The following is a 12022-nucleotide window of genomic DNA, read 5'->3' as shown; positions in this document are numbered from 1 at the left end:
CTGGAAGTAGTTAACAGACCTGTAGCTGTGGCACTTGGGGACACGGTTCAGTGGTGGGCTTGGCAGTGTTGGGTTTATGGCTGGACTTGATGTTCTTAATGGTTTTCTCCAACCTAAATGACGCCCTGAAGGATCACATTTAGATACAAGCGCCCCAAGTTTTTGGAGCTGAAATGGTCACAAGTATCTCACTCAGCTCACTGAGTCATTTTCCTAGAAAGAGACTGACATGGAAGCAGGGTATCTACATACAGCCAGCAACACCTGGATCACTGGCATCCAAGTTTATTTTGAGATTGTTGTATGCTCAGACATGCACTCTTTGTTCCCACTTCCACTTCTTCAGCCCTGCAGACAGATAACACAGAATATTCAGCACCACAGGTTATTTTTAACCTGATCAGCAGAGGATCTACCTGACTGCAGGGAGGCTGCCTGGAGAGTTTGAGCTTGCCTGACAAGGGACCCCAGTGTGAAATACTGTCTAGTTACGGCTTCTTGGAGCATGAGCTCTCTTCACTGGTACAGCACAAAGCCAAGGGAAAGTTGGGTGCACGACTAAAGCTGAGCCATTTTTCTAATTACTGTATCCTTGTGTGTCTCCTGCTTTTGGAGAAATGTCAATCACCCAGCAAGCTTTTAATCTGCAAGCCCCTCCTAAGCTGACCAGAGAGAGTATAAATGAGGGCCAGCCAAGCAGATCTGGGCACTGCAGAATGAGATCCACGCACACTTCAAAAGGGACAAAGCAGTCTTGTTTTGCAGGATGTTTGGATTTTTCTGATTCCAAAGGGATTTATGAATACCTTATAAGGAGGAACTGCTTGATTCATTTTGAGTTTTATTCAGATGGAAGAAATTTAAAGTTATCTTTGTTTCTGAGGAGGAGGGGAGAGCAATAAATATTATGTCTATTTGCTCTGCTAACAGAAGGCATCAAAGTAATGAATCATGTAAAGGACTGAAAGGGAAGAAAATAATACAATATTGCAGTATTTTCTATCTTTACTTTGCCTTTCTTGAAAGTTTTTTGCTTATTTTGCAGAGACTGCATTAATATTTTTTCCAGGCTAGCAGTTCCACACACACATATTCCACTACACCATCAAGTTTCCCCTGCAGAATACACCAGCTTCTTTCCCACCTCCCTTCAGACCCCATTTTTTGAATTTTCTGAACTGTCACCATGCCTCACTATTAGTTCATTAAAATGAATGAACACCTGTTTTGTCTTTTTATTCCACTTAAATGAATTAACTTCTAGCAATATAGACATATTATGCATACATTTACATGCTTGTATATACATATATGTATAAAAACCACTCTTCAAATTCAGGCTATGTGAGGTGAGCTTGTGGGCATGGGCCAAAAAGCAGGCTTACAGTTTTTCTGCCCCACTTGGTATTCTAGAGACACAGGAACTCTCCTGAGCACAGGTGCAGAGAGCTCAGGCTCACCCTACTACACTGCAAGCATCTACACCCACTGCAGGGTGAGTCAGGCACGAGAGGTTTTGCACCCACTCCCTGACTCAGTCTCCAAACACTCAGTGCAGGCACACCCTGCACTTCTCTAGAAATCAAGAGTGTCCTTTTCTTAATGTCCTTAACAGCATTACAGAAACTGCCCTGTTGTCCTGGTTTTGCATAACCACAGCAAACTGATCATCTCAAGGAGCTGCTAGAGTGCTCCAAGAGGCTAAACGATATAAATGCCCCAGAGGGACCCAAACCCAGCTCTGTTATCCCAAACTGTGTAATGCTACTGTGTCCTTCATAAAAATACCCACCAAGTGCCATTTTAAAATGCAAAACAAGAGTCAGGCTGAGAGGGAGCGCTCAGGCTTTTATCTGACCAACTGAATTGTCACCAATATCAGCTACAAGGTTCAGAAAGGGAGGCAGAACCTCTGTTTTCCCTCTCATTTGCTGAATTACAGATGATCACTGGACCGTGGCAGGATATTGAGGGAGGAAAAGCACAACATGCAGAGAAGTGTGTGAGGAGGCACCATAAGTGGCTGTAATGGAATTCAAACGTGTCAGAGAGGCGGTGAAAGTCAGGTAATTGCAGGAAGATCTGGGAAGAGGAGATGAAAGGAGACTAAGCAAGGGGAAGAGGTGGGAGGAGGAAAAAAAGCAATGGAAAAAAAGTGAGAAAAATGAAAGAGAAGTATAAGGAATAGAAAATGCAAAGAAAAGGGGAAATTTCTTTTTCCCCTCTTCCATCTCCTCCTGCACATCCCTCCAGCGCACTGCTCCCTGTTCTGGAACTGAGGATTGCTCCCTCCTAGAACAAGATAGTGGGCTCCCCCATTCTGAAGCAGGACAGAAAGGGTTACCTGCACATTTATAACATCTCACCACAGACCTGTCTCTAGTGCTGAAGCACGAGGGTGCAGGGTTTGCAGTCAGCAGTGGCTTTTGCTGCAGGAGCAGTCCACAGGACCCACACAGAGAAGCCAAACTTTTACCAACAGGTTCTGGGGTGTAAAGCACCTGCAGATTTTCACATGCCTCACAGAAAAGGAGCACAGACATAGTAACTCCCTTTCCAAGGTAAATTGTCATTAGAAGTGTTCAACAGAATATTACAAAGGAAAATTATTTCCTTGGCAAGTTTCTGATGTTTTCAGGAAATGCAGCAAGCAGCTGAGCTTCTGTTCTAACATTTCCAGTGGATGAATTCTTCTCTGCACTGACAACAACGTTTGCATATCCTCACAGAGAGCTCTGATACCTGCAGAGGCAGACATCCTTCATGCAGAGCTGAATGGGTGGTTGCAACAAAATTAAGATTGGATAGAATAGGTGACCAAAAACTGGTCAAGAGGTAAAAACACACCAGTGAAAGCACATTTATAAAGATCTGACCCTCTGAACACACAGTGCAGAAAACATTTTTTACTGTATTTTCAAGGAGATGACCCACGTACTGGAACCTAATTGTGTATTTCATTATTATCCCTCCCCTATCCCACATGAAGAAGTTATTTAAATATGTTAAGCATATTTTTGTATTTTTTTCAGTGTCAAACAGCTGCAGACAGCAATATGTACCTTTTGCAGAATTAAGGCAAAAAAATTAAGAAGACAACTGTCTTCTGAAATTGGTTAAGAACTATTTTATGGCTATTTAAGCTTCAAAAATGAACTTCAATGATCTGACCAGTCATTTGGAGTATAATTATTGTGAAGGACAAGAAACATGCTCCTACCAGTTTCTTTTATTAGCAAAAAAATGCTGCCCTTCTTTTCTGATCTCTGCAGCACATGAATGGATTGATAGCATTATTTCAATAAATAATGTATCTGTATTATTATCATTCTGGTCAGTGTCTTCTGAACATATCAAGGAAAAAAGCCCAAGTATGCAAATTCAAGACACAGATTATTAAAAAGACCAAACTAATGACTCACATTTTCATTACTCAAGCAAAATAGTATTTGCAGTACTGTCAAATGTGATAGTGGCAAATATGAAGCACCCTGCCCTGCATTTACAGCAGGATGATATTCTTAAAACATGCCACTCAACTTTCTAGTTGTTAGCTGAAGTGATCAGATCACAAAGTTCTTTAGAGGTTTGTGCTAGTCCAGGACATCACTGGTGAAAGATTCTGATGGTACACTGACTTTTCTTAGAATATTTGTTTATGCTCACAACAGAAAATAACTCTAATGGCTTCTTCTTGGTTTTTCTTTTTTCTTTTCTTTTCTTTTCTTTTCTTTTCTTTTCTTTTCTTTTCTTTCCTTTCCTTTCCTTTCCTTTCCTTTCCTTTCCTTTCCTTTTCTTTTCTTTTCTTTTCTTTTCTTTTCTTTTCTTTTCTTTTCTTTTCTTTTCTTTCCTTTCCTTTCCTTTCCTTTCCTTTCCTTTCCTTTCCTTTCCTTTCCTTTTCTTTTCTTTTCTTTTCTTTTCTTTTCTTTTCTTTTCTTTTCTTTTCTTTTCTTTTCTTTTCTTTTCTTTTCTTTTCTTTTCTTTTCTTTTCTTTTCTTTTCTTTTCTTTTCTTTTCTTTTCTTTTCTTCTTTTCTTTTTTCTTTTCACTGAGCATTGACAGACATGCCTGAGAGACTACAATTGTTTCAAAGCTGGATATGGACTGGGATACAAGCAGAGGCAGCAGACAAATGATAATGAAAGTGAACCATTCAGCATCCTGATGAAGTTGAAAATTAGGACTGTTTACATAAGTCAGAACTTATTTGCATTTCCTGACATTTCAGGTCTCTTTATCCCTTGATTGAGCTTTTCTTATATAACAGATTAATGAATTGAATAAAAAAAAGTAATAAAAAAGGAAAGCATCCTGCCATGTTAGTGCTACCTGTAGTTTGGCCAGATTGCTTCCCTGCTCTTAACTCTGCTTCAAGAACAGATTTAGTGATATATACACCAGGGTAAACGTTTTCAAGAGTGTTCAAAACTGAATGTTTAAATACTTTATACAGGCCCAGCTGATATTTTATAGAGAGTACAGGCAGACTCAAATCTTGCACTTCTGAGTAAGCAGCTTTCATAAACCATTTTATGAACATATTTTCAGAAAACCTTTAGAACTTGTACCCTTGTCTAAACTAGCATTATGAAAAGGCTTCAATAGGCACAATAGGCATGCAAATAACAGTTTCTAAATTACCTGGTTTCACTATATTTTCAAATTATTCTGCCATTTGGATACTCTCTCTGATTTCAAAATGAAATAGAAGTTATCAGAGTTAGAATTACACACTTAACTGACTGCTGCTTTTAGTTATTCTAAACATATCTGGAGTTACTATAAAGACTGGTATTTATCAGTGCCAGTAGTTCCAACAGCAAGGAGATCTCCCATTTCTTTCCTGCCCTGTCCAAGTCCCTGTTTTCCTGCAGGACTAGAGGGACAAATCTCACCAATTTCCTTTAAGTGCACAACTCACAGAGACCAAATGTCTTTCACTGCCTGATAGGCTGGGATAGCTTTGGTGCCAATTCCTCCTCTCCATGACAGCAGGGAGGGAAGGTATTAAACCACCAGCAGTTTAGAGAGCCCAGGAGGTTGTAACACCAACATGAGGCGACTCTCAGCAACACACCAGGCTTGCTTTACCTCCACAGGACCTAAGTGCTGCCCACACTGAGTCTGCCCCAGACCCTGCAGGCATTTGCCCACCCACTCCCTTGTACCATTGTGCCCCTCACCCTCATATCCAGGTCTCACTGAGCCTTGGAAGAGCCAAAATTTTTTAATTTTGATGTTCTAAAGCAAAAGAAGCCACTGTTCATTTACAAATAAATCCATTTTTATATCAGTGCTGGCTGCAACTTCAGGTAGGGATTTTACCAAGCTTTCCCAAGCAACATTGCAATGAAGAAAGAGCAACACCAGACTCATGAAGTTAAATTAAACAAAATGCCATTAAAAACTTAACTGCTGAGACAACATTATATCAAAGCTGACCAAAAGAAAAACACAGTCATGAGAGAAGTAATGGGATTAATTTAACAAGTTAATTTCAGAACACTACAACCCAAATAACAGGGAGAAGTCTCTCTATAAAATCCTCTCTCCAATTTCACTGGCACTGTAACAGACTGAGAGTGTGGCAGAAAACACAGTAAAGATCCTGTAACTCTACTAATTAACAGGACCTAATTAACAGTGTATAGGGAAGGCAATACATAGAAGCAAAAATGCTAATGGAGCAACATGGAAATAGAAAATGGATTGTTCTAAGGCTACATGTACTCAACTTTCATAAACTCCACCAGCATCAGCAATCAAGGTGCTGAATGCAAGTCAGACTGCTCTGACTTAAATGTGCAGCAGGAAATGTGTCTCCAGATTCCCCCAAAGCCAGGGAGGACAGGGCACTGCTCACCTCCTCACCTCCGAACAACACTCAGGCACAACTGAAGTGCTGCCGCAAAAAGCCTAAAACCAGCAGTGGAAATCTCGTAAACAAACTTCAAAGTAAATATTTTACCAGGCATAAGTAAGTACTTATTAAGATTTAGATCGTATCTTCAGTGTCCTTGACATTTTACAATAGTGTTTATCTCCCTTGTTTCCTAATTCACAGAATTGGATAATCTACAAGAAATTTACACATTAGAAATGAGCAGGATTCTCGGGCACGACTTCATAAATATGACATTAGCACAACAATGCTCTAATATAAACATACACAATGTTAAGTAGGAGCAAAGCATTTCCTGGGGGCAGAGGAGGCCCTGCTTGCCACGGAATGAGCTCTGTGTGAGAAGCTGCAGGGACCCCACGAGGGGAAAGGACCCAGCTTGTCCCGTGGAGCAGGGCTCTGCACTGCCAGAGCACTCCGGGAAAGAGGCTGGGAATTAGGTCAGTGACTCCATGACCTCCCAGCTGCATCAGCCCAGCACTCTGCTCAGGGGAGGGGAGATGAAACAATTTCAAGGCTAAAGCAGCTCTCTGAAGACAGTGGGATTCTGTCGACCATGTGGACTCCTTTTTTTCCAAAGAATTAAAAACACACGAGTAGTCTGTGCATTGTGACTATTTATAAAGTCCAACATGAAGCTTGTATTCCCAGTTATCAGCACTCACATATAAAACGAAAATAAATCCCATTATAATGAAAAATTCTATTTTTACCTGGTCACTAATGGGACATAAAAATTAGACTGAGACATTATTTCGTAATGACACACAATGTTTCCAACAAAAATCTCTAAAAATTAAACTGGGGGTTTAAAGACTCCTCCATAATGCGAGGGAGTAGCTGCGAATAGTTTTGGAGAATGCACACATTGTAAGCAAATGAGGGCTTTTGTTACCCTGTTAAGGATGTCAGAGGCATTTGCTTTTTTTCCCTGACTCATCCTTTTCCTTAGTGGGTACTCTGACCCCTAGACCTGGCAAATCCATCAGCACCAAAAAGTTCTCTCCGGTACCTCATTAATCACTCCCCTGCCGTGTGCTATCTTACCTGCAGATGTAATTCTTCTTGCAGGACTCTTGTAAATTCAGGCAGTTTGGTTTCTCCCTGTCCTCATATGAGCACACAGGAACAATAGTCTGCCGCCTCCTCTCTGTACAGGCTACGTCTCGACAGGAGCAGAAGAGCATCCCGTAGCTGTGCTTTGGGGGGACCTTGTCAAAAAATAGCCGGAGGGCCTTATGACACTTCCGCTTGTTACAGATCTCATTAGACGTGCTGCTGGTGCAGGGGGTTATGTAAGCAGATCTGAACCTCTTGCAGGTATCATTTAGGTTACAAGCTTTGGCTGCATCCAAGCAATTGTTCCCCTTTGAAAGTACTGGCTCCACTAGAAAAAACAACACAACAGCAGTGAGAAAGGCGTCACATTTACACTTTGTGCTTTGTGGTTATTTCACTGTTAACGAGATCCTGAATACATATATTTGTTACATACAAAGCTTTCAGTGCCAGAAACTGGAACCAGTCCTTCTGTTTCTCAGGGTAATGGTTGAACAAGTGAACAAGAGCATGGGCATGCCGTGAGGGCAGAATGCTGGTGAATAAATGACACTGTGGGCAGGCTGTGCTTCATCTATTCGTAGCACACATGCAAGGTGAATGTTGGGTAAGACTTGGTCTCACTAAACAGCTCTTAAAATCCCTGGTAAATTGGAAAGCATACGTCTGGCATAGGAACACAGTGAGAACATGGGCTTCTAACTCTGGTTTTGTAAAGCTCTGACATTTCCCAGTTCTTTCCCTTGAACAAGTTAAATGACATGCTGTGCCTACCGCAGGTGACAACATTTAAAAGTAATCTGTGTACTGTACACAAAGTAAAGTAGACATGCCCATTATACATTTTTTGAGGTCTGAGGACAGCCCACTCAGATAGGAAGGAAATTAGGTGCAGCCTCATGTCTGGGAGCTCTCTAAGGCCACCCACAAGTTCCATAATTAGGTAAAACTCTGTTATAAGATCTACAGATGACACCTGAACCCTGGAAAATTTAGGAACTTTACAAGCTTTGAAGAAGCTGACATAAAATTAAAAAGTGATTGTAAAAGAAACATTTTAAAACAAGGATGTCCCTTTCTCACACACACACACACGCTACAAGAAATTACAGTAAAAGTTAAACTCAGATGTAAGTTAAGGCTATAATTACACATTTAATTACTCAATACATTATCCAGATATTAAAACCCAATAGATGCTTTGCTTGAAAACTAAGGCAACTGGCATCAGATTGCAAAATTCAATTAAGAATAATTGTAATGCTGCTTTGGACATTAGGAATGCCAACGTCAGAGATCCAAGAAAATGCATTAATTTCCCACTGCTACAGAATTTGCAAGCTGAACAAAACATTTTGCAAATATCTAAAATCTGCTGCAACCTCCTGGGGGTGGCTGGCCGAAGATAAAACATTTTAAACGATCCAAAGCTCTAAATTACTCTTACAAAAAGCTCTTTTTTCCTAGATCTTTCACTTTTACCCAGAAAATCAGTCCAAGGTCCTTCTACAACTCACTGCTACTCGTCTCCATTCTCCTACCACGCTGCTTGCCATTCCCAGATCAAGACACCAACCTTTTCTCTTTTTCCACAGCAGGAAAACACGGAGCAGCTTGGCTGAGATGCACTGAGGTGCTGCATTTGTTGGAACACACTGTGCCCAAGATGGGCCTTGGCTGCTTGCACACACTTCCCATTATTCAAATAGATCACCTGCAACTGTCCCATGCATCTTACCTACCCAAAAGTAGCACAAAGCTAAGGAGCATTAGATTTGTGTTTCACTCTAGCAGCGTGCTGTAACTGTGTTCAGTGTGTTTGTACATTTAACCTTTGTAATTTAACAATCACACCCAATCTTCCCAGTCTCAGCTGTTTGCGCAACAAAATGGCAACTTTTGCATCTTGCCTTCATAAATTACAGAACTGTAAATATGCAACATTTGACTATAAATTAAGAGCCCAGCATTTCTTATAATAGCAGCCGACAACAGATTACGCAACACCAGATGCAACCCTCTCATAAAATTGTAACATTTTTATATAAAATGTTGTACTACATTAGCATACAACTATAATATTAACTATGAACTCTCTAAGTTTTTAATACAGTATATAGAATTATATGTTTAGTACAAATATAATTACTATGTAATCTGCAGGGCATATAATTATGCAATATATGAATAGTATATGCTAATTACTATGTGATTGCAGAGTAATTACATGGTTATTTGTGCCTGGGAGTCAACTGCTGAATTCCACTATTTAAAACAAAATTCTGTGGAACAGCTCTGAATGGGGTATTGCAATATGAACAGACTTCAGCTTACAGTATTCATATACGCTGCTACAGAATTAAAAAGCACTGTGAATACAAGCATCTCAAAAATCAGAAGGGACAGGTTAATCAATCTTCTTTAAAAGGCAGAACACAAGCCAAGTCACTGACAGTGCAAACAGCAGTGAGAGATATCTTGGGTGAAAGTTGAATTAGGTGCAAAGTCTTCACAAACCATAGTTATGCATATTCATACCTGTCATTCAATTTATATCTGCCCCAAACTCACATTCCTCTACACATCAACTCTGAATACAGACTGGTTTGGAGGGTTCTGTGCTTTAAACCAGCCCTGGCTGTAACGTGCCCCTTGCCCCTTGCCTTTTCTGTTTTGATACATATGTCTCTAACTATTGTTTCTGGCATACTTGTAACATTATACAAATTATTTTTATCTTTTAAAACCAAGACTAAATGTAGAAGAGGTGCATCAACTGCATCTGAATTAAACAGACTGTCTAAACCAACTCTTCTCATTAAGACCAACTTCTCTTAAGCTTTTAAATCACATTTGAATGCAAAAGTGACAATCTGCAACACATTTAATGCTTTATTTCTATTGCAAAAGCATAGAATTATTCCCAAGTCCTGGGGTAACTACAAACAGTTAACAATACTGGGAGTGTTCCTGAGGATTACTTATGCAGCAGTAATTTATAAGGTCAAAATTTCACCCAGCTTCTGTTCTGCAAAGCTTAAATTATTAAGACAGGCAGGAGTTTGGCTCTTACCAGGTACTGACTATAAAAGCAAATGGATCTTATCCAGAGCTACTTTTCATGCCAGAATCCTCTGGGAAATGTTTGTGTAAGGTGATCTTTTTTCAATTCTCCCCCCTCTTGGGGCATTAGGATATGGACTGGGGGCAGTCAGGGCAGGAGCCTGGGACAAGTAAAGATTTCTTTGCATCACCATCTCCCAACCCAGAGCTCTCTCTCTCTCAAATCCACTTTGCCTGGGCCCATTCTGGAAATCTCTGCCAAACCACACAGCCCTCCACTCTTGCCAAATCACCACAGAAGCCGTGGGAAGTCACTTCACACAGGTGTAAGTGGTGCCTCGTGGCTGTGAGCGAGGCGCCGGGTCCTGTCTGCAGCATGGGGCCCAGCAGAGCTGAGCTGGAAGCACCAGGATGCTGCTGCCTCCCAGCAGGAGCCTCCACCCAGCAGCTGGGGATGCTGCCCTGATGGGGTGCAGGCAGAGGGATGGCAGAGCCCAGGCAGAGCCAGGAGCTGTGCCTTGGTGGGACAGCAGCAGCGTTGGGATGCCTAAACCCCCCCTCCCAGCAGGCAGCTGCTGCACAGCACGCACACAAACTGGGGCAGGACCAGTGGCCACTGGCACTGACTCGCCTTCACTTGCACCTCCAGCTCTTCTACTGCACGTGTAACACGTGTGGCATGTCTTCTGACCAATTCTGCTGGTGAAAAAGCAGTCCTGTGCAAACTTTGATGTTTGTTACCTCCTACATCCCTCCACCCTGGCCCAACACTGCTACAGCTGCAGCAGTCCTGCACTCAACCTCCCACAGACCACAGAAAAAAGCCAGCCAAAAGACCCTGTCTTTTATCCAGAGGTGCTCCTAGAATCTTAACAGGGCTTCCTCTACCCTCATGCTTCACCCTCTTTCACAGTCTCTCTACTTTCCTCTTTCATTTTCCTTGCACCTCCATTTCTATTTCATTTCTATTTACTATGTCTCCTGTTAACCCACCCCATGGTACTCAAAAAAGGATTCTCAGTGGGTACTGAGAGATTCTTACTTGTGCTCCCACTACACAGAAGGAGCACAAGGAATATTAGTTGTTCTGTAAGATTCTTATTAAGCAGCAAAATGGACATTTAGTTTTCAATTTTCTTACAGCATATAAAAAGCAATTTACTGAGGTTGCCATTAAAATTACCATTACTATTTGCAAGTAATTAGCATTAGTAGGTTTTCTAGTGGATATAGTGAAGGGAATGCTGTAAAGAGAGCAATAAATGTTAATGTGATGGAAGGCAAAATTACAAAGTGATAGAGGTGACCACATGGGTATGGGCCTACTCCAACACAGGTGCAGAATATGGCATATAGAAACCAAAAACTGACCAAAATTAAGAAGAGAGCCATGATCCCATTTAAACAAAAGTACTGCTGTGGGGTTCACCAAAGTACGTTTGCTTTGTAAGAAGAGCAGATTAAAAAGTAATGAAAGCATAGCAAATATTGTAATCTGGATTAAAATAAACTACCATTTTCCTGGACAAATTATTTCTAATCCCAAATGGCAGAGAAAAAAAAAAGAGTCATCCCCAAAAAAATCCTGAGACTGACAGTGTTATTCTGAAGTTCTACTTCTCTTCTGCTCAGCATTTACTAAACAGCTGGCCTTTTTCAAACCTTTTCCACAATGTTAAAAAGCAGGTGACTTAGTTTTTAAATTAAAGCTACTATATATTCAGAATACTACCACATGCAAACAAGATGCATGTTGAAATTACAGTTGATGGCAGCAAGTGACAAAGATGAGACTGATGCCTGTGAAAGATACAACCAAAGCTACAGCAACAAAAAGATCTAAACAAACAGAACTGCCTGAAATGAGACTTCAGCTTCCTAAAACCAAAGCTGGAACATTTTACATTCCTGGTTAGTCATTAAGTCTTTGATCACGCAAATTGCCTAGGTCTCTAGAATTCCTTTTTGAATACCCCCATAAATTTACTGGAGGACGTAA

At 40.9% G+C, this 12022-nt stretch overlaps 1 protein-coding gene across 1 annotated transcript in view; it reads right to left on the bottom strand.

Moving 5' to 3' along the window:
• Window positions 1-12022, bottom strand: part of GFRA1 (GDNF family receptor alpha 1) — a 131296-nt gene that overhangs the window by 41774 nt on the left and 77500 nt on the right. Inside the window, exon 4 of the mRNA XM_053984162.1 lies at window positions 6949-7288. Within this exon, the coding sequence (XP_053840137.1) occupies window positions 6949-7288 (340 nt within the window). The remainder of the gene's footprint in view (window positions 1-6948; window positions 7289-12022) is intronic.

The sequence above is a fragment of the Vidua macroura genome, chromosome 8 (assembly GCF_024509145.1).
Source record: "Vidua macroura isolate BioBank_ID:100142 chromosome 8, ASM2450914v1, whole genome shotgun sequence".
In the NCBI taxonomy this organism is placed as follows: domain Eukaryota; kingdom Metazoa; phylum Chordata; class Aves; order Passeriformes; family Viduidae; genus Vidua; species Vidua macroura.
This window is presented reverse-complemented; position numbering and strand designations above follow the sequence as displayed.